This window comes from Nannobrachium achirus, assembly GCF_963921795.1.
Source record: "Nannobrachium achirus genome assembly, chromosome: 18".
Taxonomy (NCBI): Eukaryota; Metazoa; Chordata; class Actinopteri; order Myctophiformes; family Myctophidae; genus Nannobrachium; species Nannobrachium achirus.
This window is the reverse complement of record NC_137825.1, coordinates 44,831,387-44,849,242: the sequence shown is the minus strand read 5'-3', so window position 1 is coordinate 44,849,242 and position 17,856 is coordinate 44,831,387. Positions and strand designations below refer to the sequence as shown.

Genomic DNA, 17,856 nt, shown 5'->3' with positions numbered 1-17,856 from the left:
AGTTGAGAGAGAGATGAAGCGGACCCCCACAACCTCTTCATAGAGTTTCATTATTTGATAGCACAATCAGTAGTGTATTTTGCATTTGTATTTTTCAGATATTTAACTACTTGAACCGTCCATACTTAATAAACTTGACCTTTCACTCTCTACTTAGTCTGCTCTTTTTCCCCTCTACACCAAACCTCTTTGCCAAAAATAGCCTGCGAGGCGTTGTGAGCTTATAGATCTGCTGTTTTTGTCTAAAGTTCTCAGAATATATTATGGATGTTAGGGTTCAAGTGGTTAATATAAAAAAGGAGAAAAAAGTTTCTATCACTCAAAGATTTGGAGGACCCCCTGTTGTAACTCTGAGGACCCCCTAGGGGTCCCGGACCCCCTGTTGAAGACCCCTGCTGTACAGTATGTTTTAAGCTGAACGCACACACAGGCTCACCTCCACACCTGTTTCCTGTTTATGACTGTAATTTGGGAAGTAGAGAGGATGAACGTTAACCCCCTCTGTTGTACATTATCGGTCCCTCGTCATCGTCCCTCCGTCCCCCTCTACTTCATTGTCTCTTCTCTTCCTCCAACTCTCTCTCCCTCTTTCTTTCTTCGTCCTGCTGGTCACCGGTTCTGGTCCGGGGAAAACCAGGGGTCCAAAAGTGGACCATTCCGGTTCTGCAATTCTAAGATTGTACACATTTTTGTACGCTCCGAGTTAAATGGACCGTGGAGATTGGGGTCCCGGTATACTTTAGTGGAGCGATTCTCAACCTTGTTCATTTCAAGGACCCCCATTTGTACACACTCAAAGAGTTATAGACCCCGTCTTTTTGGACCCCGGGTGGTCCCCGGACCCAACGTTAAGAAACGGAGATAGTCTACTTTGTGTTTCTAGCGTCTTACTGTTGTCAGTGTCTGCTGACACCTGGTGGATCCACGGTATTAGGAAGTTTGAAACTGAATGCAGACAAATGTTACGTTGTTTTGAAGGCTTTTTCCTTGACCACTTCAAGCCTATCCACGGCTTTCCAACGCCCCATAGTGCATTGCGCAGACGTTGTACCGAGCTTCCGGCGCCGCAGCCGAGTGTGATTTACAAGCTCACAACGGGCTGCATCTGCGACGCGACGTGAGCTTGTATGTCATTGTCTGCTGTTAAACCGGAAGTGTGGTCCAAATAATCTCCAGTAAACTCCCGCGGAAACAGGTGGATATACCTAATATATAGACCAGAATCCCCCAGGGCTCTCTATACTAGTAAGACGCCTCAGGGCGACATGCGACCTCGGTCACGCCACTTCTTGGCCATCTGGCCAGCGATGTACAGTATATATATGTTTATATCGGACCAGTTACCCATATATGGAGACCCCTGCATGATAGTCAACAATGTGATGTCAGTATATCACAGTATACTACTATCAGTATACTACTCCCTCCTTCTTTCCCTCTACACCAAATCTCTTCACTGAAAATGGAAAAGGCTTGTTTTTAATACAGATACAGATGGCAAATAAATTCATAGTTTTTTTCCTACCAAGTAGAGATCTTGCAAGACATTTCACTGTAGCCTGAGGCAGGCGACAGTGTGGGCGAAGGAAGCTGCAAATCAGTTGGATGTTGATGGACATAAAACACAGCAGTACGCCATGAAATCCATTAGAGGAATCTTATCGTAATGGCATGGGGTGTGTGTGTGTACTTTTATTACTATACTTGTGGCGGCCAAACATAGAAATAGATATTCTGAGCACCATTTCCTGGTTCCCAGAAGAGAAATGGTTGTTTTATGGTTTAAAAAGAAAAGAATCAAACCTCGGTTCGAAGTGAAGCGGTGAACTTTTATTCTATGTGTTCTAGAGTTATGAACTCTGTGATCTATACATTCTTTATATTCTGAATGAATTAATGATTTTATCTGGAGGGCCGAATTGTCATGTGAAGCTTGACCAATCCTCAAAGTATCCAATCATCAGACCGGGACGGACACTACACACATATGGACGGACGGACGGGACAGATAAAACCTATTCATTCTGAACTGAAATGGCCATATATGGACATGAGGTGACATACATTTTGTTTTTGAAAAAGCCTGTTCATTCTGGACTGAAATGACCATATATGGGCGTGGGACACTCATTGGAAGCGGTTTTCACCGCTTCAAAAAAATCAAACCTTGGTTCGAAGTGAAGCGGTGAATTCTTATTCTGTGTGTTCTAATCTAGAGCTATGAAATCTGTGTTCTAGATCCATACATTCTGTGTTCTAGATCTATACTTTCTATGTGCTTTAGTTCTATATTTTTATGAATTCTGAATGAATGAATGATTTTGTCTGGAGGGCCAAATTGGCATGTGAAGCTTGACCGATCCTCAATTGGTCAAGCATGCACGGGACATGTACGGGACAGACAAAACTGACCAATCACAGCGCATGGATGCACGGGACAGGTACGGGACACACAAAGCCACACCTTGGAAGCGGCTTTCACCGTGTCAAAAAGGGAAAGAAAAAATTGGGTTAGAATTAAGCTTTAGGGTTTGGATTTCAGGGCAATCAGGCTTTAGTACTTGTCCGACTTTATTTCCATCCATCTTCCTAGATAAACCTTTCTTTGCCACGCTGCTCCTCCCACAGTTTCGGCACGCACACACACCAAATAAATATAATTTTGGGGGTCCTTCACATGAAAAGGTTTGAGAACCACTGACATGGTAGTCTCTCAAGAACAGACTAACTGAGCTCCAGTTAACACTTATGTTGCAGTGATTTTTTCTCTTCAATGTCCCGCGATGCCATGGTCTCCATAGACTTCCATGTAATTTATAGTGCACGGATCGTGCACACCCATGCCTAGATGATGCACCACGTGTGTGCACACTGTTCACAGCTTTCAAACAAAAAAATCCGCTTGGAAATCCGTTCAGGCATTCATGATTTATCAGCCATTAGGTTTTCTTCAGATGTAAACAAACATGGCTGCCATGTTTGAAAGAATGGGTTGGTATGGGGGTTAAACATGCAATTTCGCGATCGCGATCACGCCTAATACATTTCTGGAGGTCCAACATTCTTTTTTGAGGGGTGGTACCTTTTCAAACTCGGGAAACTCGGGGTTGGCACCAGATGTGTTAAGTGAAAAGGACCAAAAAGGGATCTTTTCTTTGAAACATCGGTGCCGTAGCCTTGTTCCAGACCCTGAATTGCTAGCCACACCCCTTTAATTTTTTTGTTTCTGCGATTCAGGTCTAGAATCGCTCTCATTGAGGAGGGCCTGCCTCGGTTGAAAATCCGATCGGCGAATCAGCGTCGTGAATCAGCGTCTTGTGATCAGCGTGGGTGGGGGTTTCCCAGAACTCATGTGTGTTTCCAAGTACACCAGCGCCGCCGCCGTACCGTACCGCGCATCGCGATAAAATGCGGTAAATTGCGGTAAAATGCGATCGTATCGATCTCGCTATGAAACACCAGTAGCAGGCATGTTATGTTGTGTTTGATTACTAGTTCGTAGTGCTCCTATTCTGACTGTTTCTTTGGTTAGCAAGTAGCACTAGCAAGCAACAGGCTAGCCACTAGCCAGTCACACATAACAACACTATGTCATGTGTTGGTCGGTGAACCAATCGCTGCAAACCCATCCCTGCAAACGCCCTGGGGGGAAGTGAGTTCAGACTGAATAATGAAGTGAAACGAAATGTCAATTCAGGCTGAGTGTCAGTCAGGCTATCGGTGCCGTGCTGTGAGCTTGTATATCTGCTATTTTTCAATAGTTAAAGCATAAAATAATGATACACAATAACGTGTACCCGCTAAGCATGGCCTGAATGGTCAGTGCCGTCTGGTGGACAACTCCGTTGGTATAGTGTGGAGATGGAGGTTTTTCATCAGAATATCTAACTGATTGAAGCTCTTATGTGGTGTGGACACGCTGGTGTGTCTTCAGGGTACTTAACTGACTGAAACCCTTGTCACACTGTTTACACACAAAGGGTTTTTCTCCACTGTGGATACGCTGGTGCTTCTTCAGAGAACCTAAATCACTGAAACCCTTGTCACATTGTTTACACACGAAAGGTTTTTCTCCAGTGTGGATACGTTGATGTCTCTTCAGATTACCTAACACACTGAAACCCTTGTCACACTGTTTACACACAAAGGGTTTTTCTCCAGTGTGGACACGCTGATGTGTCTTCAGTTTATCTAACCTACTGAAACCCTTGTCACACTCTTTACACACAAAGGGTTTTTCTCCACTGTGGGTACGCTGGTGCTTCTTCAGAGAACCTATCTCATTGAAACGCTTATCACACTCTTTACACACAAAGGGTTTTTCTCCAGTGTGGATACGCTGGTGTGTAATCAGGTTGCCTAGCTTACTGAAACCCTTGTCACACTGTTTACAGTGGAAGGGCTTTCCCGCTGTGTGGACGCGCTGATGTGACGTCAGTAAGTGCATGTGACTGAAACTCTTATCACACTGTTTGCACTGGTAAGGTTTTTCTTCGGCGTGGACATGCTGGTGTTTCTTCAGAGTCGATACCTCAATGAAGCTTTTATTACATATGAGGTTTTCATTCCTGTCTAAGTCATCCAACGTTTCCTTACTTCTCCTGGCTGAGATGAAGTCCTCCTCGCAAGATCTTGGTTGGTCTTTGTCTCCTTGTTTCTGGCTGGTTACACAGCTGGTGATTTTCCGACAGGAAGATGAGGGGAGCTGTCCATTTCTCATCAGACAGTAGAGGCCGTCGTGGCTCCTCTTCATGGACTCTCTGATTCTCATAGCAGACTACACCTTGAAATGCTTTCTCTTGGTCGTACTCAGACTAAATGTGATGTTTAAAAAACGGTGTCACATCTTATTCCGGTTGACCGGAGCTCTGGTCTGACGTCACACAACACAAACTGTTGGCATCATTCCTAACAACGCCGGTTTGCGCATCTGACCGGTTGCAATTCATCAGTGAATTTAGTTGAATCATTGAATCGAGTTAATGGCCAAAGCTGGAAGACATGTCCATAACCTAGGCGAAGTGTGGGGACTATCCCGTCCTTAAAAACAACCCCACATACTGGACTCTAGTCTGACGTCATACACAACAAAAAAGATATGCATGCCTATCAACACTGATTTGCGCAGGCGCCCTTGCAGTTACTGGAACAGTTGATCTACAAGCTTACAACGTGTCACGGCTAACGTTGAGAAGTAGTGAATTAGCACGGAACTCCATGTATGGAGATCCAAATGCATTAGCCAAAAGAAATTAGCCCAGATTTCCATGTACTGTATAAGAGCATTCTTGGTAATGTCTTCATTAACTGCCAATGAGGCCAGCAGCGCACACCTCATGGTGCGCTCTGCTGGCGCACAAGTAGGCCATGTATGGCCAACTTGTGCACAAGGCACAAGTTGGCACCTTGACAGAGTGCAGTTCTATTTTCTACTTATATTTTTTTATTGATCAAACCTGTGTCTGTCTTGACTCTTTAGACAAGAAGCCAGTGGAGGTGGGGGAGAGACCCAAGCCCCCGGTTGTTGAGGTGCAGCAGCCTGTGGAGCGGGACCCCGCTGAACCCCCCCAGATCAAGGTGCCGGTGAACGTGCCCGAAAGGAAGAAAGAAGAGGTGCAGCTGGATCGGCCTGAAGCCGGTATGAAAGCCTTTGAAAATGGGACTGTTGTCTGCACCGGGACGGCAGAGGAGGAGGCTCTGTGGCCCGGGGGGCGAACACCAAAACACATCCTCAATCCCTGGTTCCAGCTGAATAATATTAGACCTAATTGATTTAGTAGATTTTAAAAAGAAGCTCAACCCCAAAATGACTTTTTTTCTATTGATTACTCACCCCATGGAGACTTGAATTCACATATTTTAGTTTTTGTCGCATTCCTAAGCCAATCATTTGAGGAGACTCTTTGTGTCTCCATAGAGAACAAAGCAGGCTATTTGTCTCTCCAAAAAGTCAGTTTCCCTTTTTAAACAGGAGGCGCAAGAAAAAACAGACAATAAGACAAAAACAGAACAAAAAAAAGAAATAAAAAAAAAAGAAATAGGAAACAAATAAAAAAGTAGTTGACAGCATCCAGGACGGAAAACCTTAGATAATAATATAAGCGGAATTCAGGAGAATAAAACCCTGACTGTTCTCAGGCATTTGAGGGGACACCCCGATCACGGGCTCTGTCACAGGAGACCGACCACCTATCAAACAGAGCCTGCGATATTTTCATAAAGAGATCGTCCTTCTTAATAATTGAGTAGCGAATTCTCTCCATATGGAGCACGTTGCCCAGGTCTCTGAGCCATTGCTGGAATGAAGGGCTAGATTCAGTTTTCCATTGTTGTAGAATTAGACGTTTAGCCAACAATGTGCACAGGGAGATCGCTCGGCCTTCAGACGATTTAATAGAAGGATTGAAGGTAACATGTCCAAACATCAGGGTCAATGGTTTTCTGATCTGGTGCATCTTGCCCACACAGGGGTGGCGGTGCCCGAGGGCGAAGCGCACCGCCACGAGCCGCCCATCCCCCACGACGAGGTCCAGATCGAGGAGAGGAAGAACGTGGCGGAGCTGGAGGAGGAGAAGCAGCAGGCCGGCCCCGCCGCCGCCGCCGCGGGGGGAGGAGGGGAGGTGGCGTCCCAGGGCGACTCGGAGCAGGGCCTCGCTCCGGACGCCAAGGACCAGGAGGAGGAGGAGGAGAAGAAGGCCGACGGCCAACAGAAGCCGGCCGTGGCGGTGGTGCGTATAGGGATGGGACGATAATCACTATTATCGTGATTAAAAAAACACTCATGATAATCCTATCGTGGAGATTATTATTATCTTTTTTTTTAAACATGTATTCATTGATTTTCACATTGAAAAAGTATTTGTTCAAGTAGGAATCTATATATTTTTTCTCCCCGCCCAATCCCAAACACACACATGGTAGTGTAAGAAATAACACAATTTTTAAAGGAAAAATGTTACAGAAGCATACACAAATAAAAAATAGTATCTTGGAGATTTAATTTATCGTGACATCGTCCTCCGTCATGCGCTGGAATCAATTCACCTTTTATTTGCTGAGCTGCATATCCGGTTACCATTTAAACCCTCTATAATGGGTAAAACGGACCTGTAAATAACCTACTTGACTTGATACAATCTTTTTTTCCTCACTCTAGCAATTCTCTTATATATTTTTGGCAAATGTTCCGCCCCAGGATAATGGATATTTTGATTATTATTATTCCTTTTGGGCTTTCGTGCCTTTATTTATAGGACTGTAGACCGACAGGAAATGGGGAGAGACACAGCAAAGGTCTCGAACCCGCGACACGCTGTCAGGCATCAGAGCCTATGTGGTATGCGCCTGGACCGGTAGGCCTGCGGCGCGCCCCGATATTTTGATTATTGCGATATCGTAAATCGCAATTTGTTTTTGGTCACAATAATGGTGACATGAAGTTTCACATGTGGTCCCATCCCTAGGTGCGTAAAGAGGAGGTGGACCTGGGCGGAGGCGAGGTGGTGTCCAACGAGGTGGTGGACAAGGCCGGCGCCGAGGCGGGCAAAAAACAGGAAGTGCTGCCCCCGCCAAAAGACGCCGAGCAGTTCGCCCCCGTCATAGAAGCTCCTGCCGGCAAGGCGGCGGCGGCGGTGGCCGATCACGCCGGAGCGGCGCAGGTCGACGAGGCGGTCAAAGCTCCGGCGGCTGCTGGCAAAGGTGAGCGCTTGTCATGATCCGGTGGGAAAACGAACTTGTCCATCTTCTGTGCAAAGACGTCAGTCCAATAGGGTCTGACCCGGTTATGTTTTTTTTTTTAAAACTATGTCAGTGATTCTCAAACTTTTTCATGTCAAGGATCCCCAAAATGATATGTATTTGGCCACTGAACCCCCCAGGGGCATTGATTTGAGTTACAAATGTTCGCTTAAAAAATATATACCCTACCAAGTTTTGGACACAGCTTCTATTCAATGTGTGTGAGAAGCTGTGTCAAATCTTTTGACTGGTAGGGTACAGTATATATTCAAAGATTTGCACACATTTTCATGATTTCTCAAAAATAGCTAAAGTATAATAATAATAATGGTAATGGATAATGGTTAAAGTGTTTAAAATCGAAAGTGACACACTACTTTCCCAGGTCTAAATGGTTTAAGGGTTTACATTCCAAAACATAATCTTAATCTACCTAGAATCTAGAATAGAATGATGATCCCCGACATCCAATACGTGACAGGGCCAGGGTTTGTTAAAATCTCACATGGGGATTCTTTTCTCAAACTCATTTGGTTCTCTGGCAGCTGCACTTCCTGAAGGAGGACGTCGTGCTGCAGACAGCAAAGCGGACAGCAAGGATGCAGTGGATGAGAAGATGGAAGGTGAGGGAGTGGATGGGAAAGGCACGAGGGACTTCAACCACTTTCAATCTGTCGTAGTTGAACATCTTCAAAAAAGGATTTTAAAGCATCCTAACTAAATGTGAAAAACATGGAACATAGCCAGTCTACAAGCGCCGTGAGCTATTTCCACTCTTCATCACGCCACAAAGTAAGGTATATAGGGCATATAAGTGGTTAAGGGAAAGGGTGGGGTGGGCGTATTGTTTGGGAAAGATCTCTAGGTCGTCATGGCTGTCAGTTCAGTTGCTCACTGTGGAGAAGCAAAGAGACACTCTTCACCGTCACCTGGTAAATGCTTTTTTAACTCCTAGGATGTTTAGAATATTTTATTGTATATTGTAGGGATTTATGAAATGTGCTCTACTGATGCCATGTGAGTTTTACCTCATGGTCAGTGACATGTTACTGATGCTGCTGGCTTTCCTCTGCATCTACTCTTGCTTTGATCTTTTAGCTTCATCCCTGCTATATTTTTTTTCCCTGACACAAAAGTTTGAATCTTCTGCGGTGCCTTGGCTTGGCCGAGCATTCGTGTTCATGGGAGGGAAGCCAGGGTGGGGGATGGCGGTATTTGCCTGTCAATGGGGGGGGGGGGGCTCCTCACTGGCAGGTGAGCCAGTAGGAGTAGGGGCTGCTGTGACAACTGCACAGAAAAGGATTTCTGGGATTTGCAAGAGGACCAAATTGGCTAGTACTTAAAGTTGTACCATGTAACTTTTTTTATAAAACAAATCTTAAAATTGTCCTAACTGTTAAATCGCTAAAGTTTTAGAACACCCACTCCGTTATTTTCAGCTTCTGAAGCCTTCTCTTTATATGTTTTCTATGATCCTGGCCGTGGACCGGATTTCGCGCCAAAATGACGTAATCTGCATCATCTGTATACGTTGTGTATACGTTGCCCAATCACATCGCCGATCATGCACACATGGTACACTACCGGCCAATCACAGCTTATCTGCTCTGGTCTCCAGGAAGCGCCTCCGCTTGGCTACAGTGTTTACCATGGTGAAGGATTTTAACCTCTTAATCCACAAATCCTGGCCAGAAAATTACGTTCTACCATGCGTTCTACCCATGGTTCTACCCCTCCACGGATTACTATCGGACGCGGTGGTTTGCGGCGCCGCTCCGGTGGTCCGCGGCGGTGGTCCGCGACGACTCCGGACGAAAAAAGCAATACCGCTACTGACCACTAGTTGAACTTACACAGTATAGCTTTAAATGGCTACTCTAAATGTTTAAGGGGCATTCAGATTAGATTTTTATATTTGATTAAATTGCTTAGTTGCACTATTTGTTATAGTAAATATGTAAACTATTCTGTAAAAAGACAGAATTATCAGTCACAATCAGTATATACAGGAGTCAGTACTAATATACAGTCATCCGTAGTGCAAAACTCCTCCTTTAATACCATACTAGTGGTATAGTATGTTTAGCCCATTGACTATGGACAGCATACTTCACATTTTTGCAGTGCTTACATTTTTCCAAAGCATACCAGTGATATTTCTTGTCTTCTTCTGTTGTGGTTATGTTTGGTCAAACTTATGTTAGTAGAGCGAGAGAAATATGAGCTGGAGAAGCAGTTTTTTTTAATATATATATTCTTTTTGATCATTTAATCATTCCAAAAACGAACAAAAGGCAGCATGGTTAGGAAAATGGTTGAAAGTCATGTAAAATATATCATGAGTCATAGTCATTTAACTGCTGTACCTTCATGCAACAAGTAATTCAGTACTTCTCTACTGTGCTTTAAAGATATATCTAGTGCACATAGACAGCCTAAACAGTAATATAATAGTAGTGCATTCGTAAGTCAAGTGCATAATAGAAATATACGTATCTATATACAGAGATGTCTCTGTCACTTCTTGACTTGGCTTGATAAAGTCAACAAGACATTTTTGGCCTTACTTTGTTGACTCTCTATTTATTTTTTTTACCTCTCTCTGCCTCTTCTCTTTTACCACTTTTTCTCTCTCTGCCGGGCTCCTATCACAGTGATAAAAAAGCTGGTTGCAGGTATGAACTCCCTCCTCTCTCCTCCCCTGTCCTTCTCTTTGCCTTTGTCTGTCTCTCTAATCTGCTATAATTTGCATTCAATGGGTCCGTAAATGAATTGAGTTCCATCGTCGGAGAATCTAGCAAAATCTGTTGCAATCACTCACTTTTGCCCTAATAACTTCAACCCTCCCCAGCCATTCACCAACTCACCGTGTCCTCGAATCCAGCTTGTATGTATTCTTTTCTTGTAGATTGCCATTATGATAGTTTTGAGATGTCACACCCCATATATGAGTATTTAGATATTTGAATAAAACTATTGACACGACCCCCTTCCGTCTCCCCAGCATCAGTCTTACCAGTGGGATTCCCAAACATAGAAACTACCATGTCAAACAAATCCTAACCACTGATTTGTAATCACTGAACCGTGCGGTTGGTATAATGAGTGTTGGAAATCTGCATTGTATAATTGCCATTCTTCTCGAAATAGCCTGAAAAAAAGAAACCTGTCCTTACCTTAGCCTCGTGCATCTCGCTGGGTACACATTATAGTGTATCATTATTTTATGCTTTAACTATTGAAAAATAGCAGATATAAAAGCTCACAGCGCGGCACCGAGTGCCGCGCTGCGAGCTTGTAGATCTGCTATTTTTGAAAAATCGTGAAAATTAGAATTTTGACCCGATTCAAGTGTCTTTTGAATCCTTCTAAGGTTTTTTGAAAAACCTATATTTCTATATCAGCAATCTGGCTAAACGTCGTCAAAGAAAAGGTTCTTTTGACTTAACTGGTGCTCAGTTAGTCTGTTCTTGAGAGCCTACTATGTCAGTGGTTCTCAAACCTTTTCATGTGAAGGACCCCCCAAAATGATATTTATTTGGCCACGGACCCGCATCTCAAAATATCTAGTTCCAGGGACCACCCCAGAAGCAAAATATGAGTTACAAACGTTCGCTTTGAAAATACATATATTCAAAGATTTGCGCACATTTTCACGACTTCTTCAAAAATAGCAGATCTACAAGCTTGCAAGCTTGTATATCTGCTATTTTTCACTGGTTAAAGCATTCAATAATTCTAGGCCTGAATGGGTTAATCCACGTAGCTGATGCAACGCCATCCAAGTTTGTCTGCAGTTGCACATGGCATAACATTTGCTGCTCTGTTTGTGTGTGTTTGGCCCTCCGTGACTCGGCCTCTCTCTCCCCTCCGGTGCAGAGGGTCAGTTGGACCACGAGGTGCTGCTGCAGGTCATCAAGGAGCAGCAGGAGCAGCAGAAGAGACTCCTGGACCAGCAGGAGAAACTCCTGGCGGTCATAGAGGAGCAACACAAGGAGATCCACCAGAAACAGCCAGGCGGTGGGTGCCCACACACACACATATCACCCACATATGAATGACAGGGTTCCCACGGTCATGAAATTCCTGGAAATATTTTGAAATTAGAAAAAATATTTTTTCCAGTACTGGAAAAGTTTTGGAATTGATCAAGGGTCCTGGAAGGTCCTGGATAGCATTGTCTTTGGTTATTGATTTTGTTAATACCTCTGAAATGACAAATTAAACATGGGCCAAATTGTCAAATATTAGAGGCAGAAATTGTGAAACGCGAGGCGTTGTGAGCATGTAGATCTGCTATTTTCACAATTGAACCGTGTTATACAAAATTCCTCAACTCTTAGTGCTCGTCAGGGTGCCGGATCCCCAGTTAAAAGATTATTATTTCAGGGGTCACGGCCTGAAAAGGTTGAGAACCACTGGCATACACTACCTGTCTTTGGGCATTGCACATAGGAGTAAGCGACCTGTTATTGAGCTGAATTATTGTTATATAGTCCTGGAAATTGTGTTAAATATTCTGGAAAAGTTTTGGAAATGTTTTGGAAATTAATTGGTAAAAATGTGTGGGAACCCTGGAATGAGTGCACACACAACACAAATGACCATTAAGACCTGAAAAATACCTAAAAGTCCTAATGGTTTTCTCAAAAAAATGTGTTTCTATGTCAGTGGTGCTCAACCTTTTCATGTCAAGGACCCCCTAGAATTATATATTTGCACACATTTTCATGATTTTCCAAAAATAGCAGATCTACAAGCTCGCAGCGCGGCACCGCCATGAGCTTGCTATTTTTTAATAGTTAAAGCATTAAATAATGGTTAAAGTGGAATGCGTTCCAGGTCTAAATGGGTTAATAAGGTTTTTTAACTATTTTCATTTCTCAACAGCGGGTGCTTCGGAAGGCGAGGAGGAAAAGGGCATCAAGAAACACCTGGAGGTGATGGAGGGAGGAGCAGCAGCAGCAGCGGTGAAGCCCAAAGACCCCGCCCAGCAGGGTGCAGCTGCCCTGGGCTCAGATCCCAAGGCACCCGGGGATCCAGTTGGAGCTCCGCAGGCCGGAGGGGTCGAGCCTCACGCCGTCCCTCAGAATCAAGCCCAGGCTGTTGTTGTTGGGGACGCAGAGGGCCAGGCCCCTAAGGCAGCGGCTCCCGTGGCTTACAAGGAAGACGCCCCGGCCGCTGTAGTAGCTGCAGTAGAGACGGAGCGGGGGGCCAGAGGAGTGCCACTGCGACAAGCACAACCGGATGAAGCACAGGCAGCCCTGCCTAAACACCAGGACGGAAACCTGGACGCGGCGAAGGAGAAGGAAAGGGCGGAGAAGGAAAGGATCGACAAAGAGGTGCAGGCGAGAGTGGAGAAGGAGCGACTGGACAGGCTGGAGAAGGAGAGGGCGGAGAAAGAGAGGGTCGAGAGAGAGCGACTGGAGAGGCTGGAGAAGGAGAGGATCAAGAAGGAGGTGGAGGCGAGGGTGGAGAAAGAGCGGCTGGAAAGGGAGCGGAAGGAGCAGCTGGCGAGGGAGCAGGAGAAGGAGAGGGTGGAGCAAGAGAGGCTGGCCAGAGAGACAAAGGAGAGGGAGAGAGACGAGAAGCAGTGGGTCCGGCAGGAGATGGAGAAAGCCGATAAGGAGATCGACGAGAGAGCGAGGGAGGTGAAGGAGCTGCAGGAGACCAAGGAGCGAGTGGCCGAGCTGGAGCGGGTCATAGAAGCCAAGAACGCAGCCGATGCTGCACGGGCCGTGAAAGAGGACGGAGACGCACCTCTGAAGAAAGCAGGCCGGGACCTTAAAGCGGGACACCTGGCTGACACCGGGGGCCTTGAAAACAAAGCTCAGGCTCAGCCCCCAGGCTCCCAAGAGAAGGCCAAAAACCAAGGTGACATGGACCTGAGGAGGAGACGGAGGGATCTGGCACCCGGAGGCCTCCCTGAGGGGGAGGAGGCTGGGGTGGCCAGGGGGGTGCGGGGGCTGGAGCACCTGCTGGACCTGGGGGGCCCAGACCTCCATGCGGCACTTGAGGGACAGTTACTGGGCGGCGCTATGGTGCACACACGACAGATTAAACATGCCCCAGAGGCCGAGGAGAAGATCTAACACACACATACACACAGCATTTTGTGCACATGAAGAACGCCCTAATACTAAGAATCAGAGCATATTTGCCTTACTGTCTCTCTTGGCTTCAGGCATGATGTTGAACAATCACATGGCAATTATTTTAGCCGAATATTGCAAAATCTATGGCGATACATGTAGGCACAAGTTATTCTGCTTGGCCTTTTTTCCCAGCATAAACTAAATTGAGATATTTTCAGGTGACTCCCAGAACCATTCACTGCCATTATCCGTAATTCAGAAGGGCTGTCACCTTTCTGACTGCAAAGAAATTGCACACTCGGATATTTGTATATTTTCAAGTGTCAGCAATGATGCCATTTCAGTATTTTCCTCGTTAATTGAAGCCTTATTTAACTCATCTAGTGCCAATCCCGAGAATACTCGTGAAAAGTACTCGAGTACCTGCAGTGCCAATCCCGAGTATACTCGGGAAAAGTAATATATTACTGTAACGGCGAGTACATTACCGAGAAGAATGGCCGCGGGTCCGGAGACGAAATCCGTCGCTGATTTTGCATCATCACGGCTCCACGAGCACAAAATAGTCCCATCCATAACATTGAGGTGGACAGGGGATCTCATCTTTAATGTCCATTATCTCAAAACAACACTTTAGAAGCTAGGATGGAGGCAGATGCTCGCTTATGTTACACAATGATAAAAGCTCCGGTCGGCCATTACACAACTCCACGTGGAGAACGATCGGTTCCGGCGCACGATCCGATGACGTCAGACCGGAAGTGGTGGACTTCTGGCCTTCAATTATTTTGAAGGCCAGAATATAACGGCGATGATGCCAGCCTGAAGGTGGCATAGTGGACTTAATAATCCGTTAATTTCAGGGGCACTAAATGAGTTTAATATGGACCAATAGGAACAGGTGTACCCTATTATCAGCATTCCAGTAATGGGAAACAGATTAAATATTCTCCATCTTTTATTTTTTATTAAAAAAAGCTTCCAAACCAAAAACTGCTTTATTACTAAATGCTCATTCGCTTTTTCTGTGAGGATTTTGACCGTTTTGTAAATACGTATATTGTGGACTGTAACAGTTTAACAACATTTACGGTTTTCTTTGCTTTGATATTGTATGACATTCAACAGTAATCCAAAGTCTTTATTGAAGAGCTATTTTATGTAAGATATTAAGTTATTTTTATCTTGGTATGAGGTGAAGGTTTTGTAGAGTCTATGCTGAAATGCATGTAAATCTATGCAAAGTCCATACTATGGAGGGATTTGAGGAGCAAATATCCAATGGCTGTATTTAAGTCACTTTATTTGTGTTGATATTCTCCCAGTGATTGTGGAGTCCGTCTTTGTGTAGAGAATGCGATTTGATTTTCTTGCTTTCTTTCTCCTCTTTACTGTTTTTGTTTTGATCATTCTCTCTTCTCTGTCAATTTGTGTTTGGTTCAGTTGGTTGTCTGTTACTTTGAGATGTAAATACTTAAGTCCTTATTTCTGAATCCACAATGTTGTATAAAAAGTATTTGTGCTCAGTTTTATTAGCATTCCCTTGTGTACGACTATCGTTTTGAAATGTAATGGAAGCTATATGTGATACTTTAGTATATTCTTATTTTATGTGAATTCTGGAATTTGAAGCAGCTCGATTCAGGAGCTCTGAGGTCCGTTCTCCAGATGGTATCTTTTTCAATTGTCTTCGCATGGTGGCTATTTTTATATTACTTTATACTTGGTATAAACACACAGAGTATGACCCACCCCCGACTGCTGAGTATCCACGAGTTTCCAACGCCCCATAGTGCATTGCGCAGACGCTGTACCGAGCTTCCGGCGCTGCAGCTGAGTGTGACTTACTCACAAGCTCACAACAGGCTGCATCTGCGACGCGACGTGAGCTTGTATGTCTGCTGTTAAACCGGAAGTGTGGTCCAAATAATCTCCAGTCGCCTCCAGCAAACTCCCGCGGAAAGAGGTGGATAAAGTTTGAGAAAAATGGCTGCCGTGTAAAGAATAATATCTATCCAAGCTCTTTATTTCGGGCAGTGTGTGCCTTCAATAGATATTCTGATACAGGATTAAATGAACGGTAGTGGCTTGTTCATTTGAATTCCTTGGTTTGCTTCCACTGTGCCTCATCCAAATCATTTAGGATGAATAACAATGAAATACTGCCTGTGTGTTTCTGTGGCTGTATGAATTTTTCAAACGGTTTCGCTCCCCTCCGTTCTCACCCCATCATCAACAAGCACTTCAATGGTTGTTGCTTTTACTAGATGTTTGTACTAGATGCTATTTTTCTGACTGGATTTCGAACATTTACTTGGAATAATATGTATAATAAAATTGTAATTATTCTGTTTACACACATGGCTTTGAGTGTTTGCTTCACTGCAACACTAATGGGATGATTAAGCCTATCTATGCTCCATTTAACGATTGTCACTTGGAAATAAATCATTTGATACAAACTGTCATTACAGCATAAATTGAGCTTTAAAGTCATTTCCACAAATTCAACACAGGAATTATTTTATTATGTTCAAAGTCAACACGCGTAAATCTTGGATTTCTCTGGCATCTCCCAACACCTGGCAGCCAGTATTTGCTCACAATATTCTATATATTTTGTCCTGGAGCAGGTTTTGGCATTAATTTTCAAACTGTTCAGCCACAACACCACAGGAGGTAGAAGACAATCCAGGCGGCCTGAGGCATAGAATGGTCCATTGGTCCTATGCATATGGGTATGCATCATATGCAACTCAAGCGCTCGTTGGGAAACTCCTCCTGCTGACTCCTGACCTTTTTTGGCCACTCAGTAGGCGTTCCCACATAACTTCCGGGTAAAGATGATGTCACGTGCATAGCCTCTATTTTGCCCCTTTCTTGGCCTGTAAGAAAATTAAGATTTGCACATTTTCAGATATAAATAACCACCTGTATACATGGACCAAGGAATCGACTGGCTTTAATACTTACTGCATTTGTAAAGCAACTTTTCAGTGCCTCAAATTCCTTGGCACACAGATCCTTCCTCAACTCCTGTTTGCTTGTAGTTGTGGCTGCTACGCACTTCCCATATGCCGATGCCTGTGACATGAGAATGATAGTACTTTATTGATACCCAACCAAATAGAGAATTGAATTCACGCTGCCTGTCACCAGCTTAAAAGAGAAAACGAATGAAGGGACAGATACCATCCTAAAAGGGCACAGTATGTACATTTACATAGGACTATAGCAAGGGTCTTCAACAGGGGGTCCTCAGAGTTACTAAAGGGGGTCTTCAAAATCTTTGTGTGATTTTTATATTAATCTCTTGAACCCTAGTGTCCTTATTCTCTGAGAACTTTGGACAAAAATAGCAGATCTACAGCGTTGTGAGCTTGTAGATCGGCTATTTTTGGCAAAGAGATCTGGTGTAGAGGGGGAAAAGCAGACTAAGTACATAGTGTAAGGTCAACTTTATTAAGTATTGACGATTCAAGTGGTTAAATATCTGAAAACAAAAATGTACATGAATCCAAAATACACTGATGATTGTGCTGTCAAACAATGAAACTATATGGAATAATCTCTGAAAAGGTTGTGGGGGTCCTTTGATTGATTGATTGATTGAAGAATGTATTAGAAGATTGCAATAGAAACAAGTACAGTTTCATGACAGTACAAATCACTGGTACAAGGTCAACTAAAAGGAGATCTTAGAGATCTCATATAACATTGAAAGACAGACAGTCCCTGCTTCCCTTCATCTCTCTCTCAACTAAGGGGTCCTTGGACTGAAAACGCTGAAGACCCCTGGACTATAGCATCAAATATCGCTACACTCATCATTATGACATTGAAAGAAGTATACGTCTGCCTACCACTGCCATCATAATCAACATGCATCACTCACCTCTCCTGCACACTGTGCAAACAGCTCTGGGAATCTTCTGATCTTTTCTCGGCTGCGCGCCCAGACATTGTTAGTGCCTGACATGGTGATGGTGGCTAAAGGATCACGCAGTGAAACATAATTTAATGG

At 44.3% G+C, this 17,856-nt stretch overlaps 3 protein-coding genes across 5 annotated transcripts in view; 1 reads left to right on the top strand and 2 right to left on the bottom strand.

The window, feature by feature from the left end:
- slc38a10 (solute carrier family 38 member 10) overlaps positions 1-16,225 on the top strand; it is a 43,294-nt gene extending 27,069 nt beyond the window's left edge. For 2 of the 3 annotated variants that reach the window (XM_080747037.1, XM_080747038.1), the window contains exons 13-19: positions 5,480-5,638; positions 6,469-6,728; positions 7,464-7,698; positions 8,283-8,360; positions 10,392-10,412; positions 11,617-11,757; positions 12,628-16,225. In XM_080747037.1, the coding sequence (XP_080603163.1) occupies positions 5,480-5,638; positions 6,469-6,728; positions 7,464-7,698; positions 8,283-8,360; positions 10,392-10,412; positions 11,617-11,757; positions 12,628-13,829 (2,096 nt within the window). In that variant the 3' untranslated portion in view covers positions 13,830-16,225. The remainder of the gene's footprint in view (positions 1-5,479; positions 5,639-6,468; positions 6,729-7,463; positions 7,699-8,282; positions 8,361-10,391; positions 10,413-11,616; positions 11,758-12,627) is intronic. The other variant, XM_080747039.1, reaches the window with a different exon arrangement.
- Positions 1-17,856, bottom strand: part of LOC308302754 (WD repeat domain phosphoinositide-interacting protein 1-like) — a 265,670-nt gene that overhangs the window by 175,121 nt on the left and 72,693 nt on the right. The gene's annotated exons all lie outside the window — the stretch shown is intronic.
- Positions 16,697-17,811, bottom strand: ndufaf8 (NADH:ubiquinone oxidoreductase complex assembly factor 8; the record flags this gene model as incomplete). Its single annotated transcript, XM_080747458.1, has 3 exons — positions 16,697-16,717; positions 16,806-16,916; positions 17,728-17,811. The coding sequence occupies 3 exons, from the start codon at positions 17,809-17,811 to the stop codon at positions 16,697-16,699; spliced, it is 216 nt and encodes a 71-aa protein (XP_080603584.1).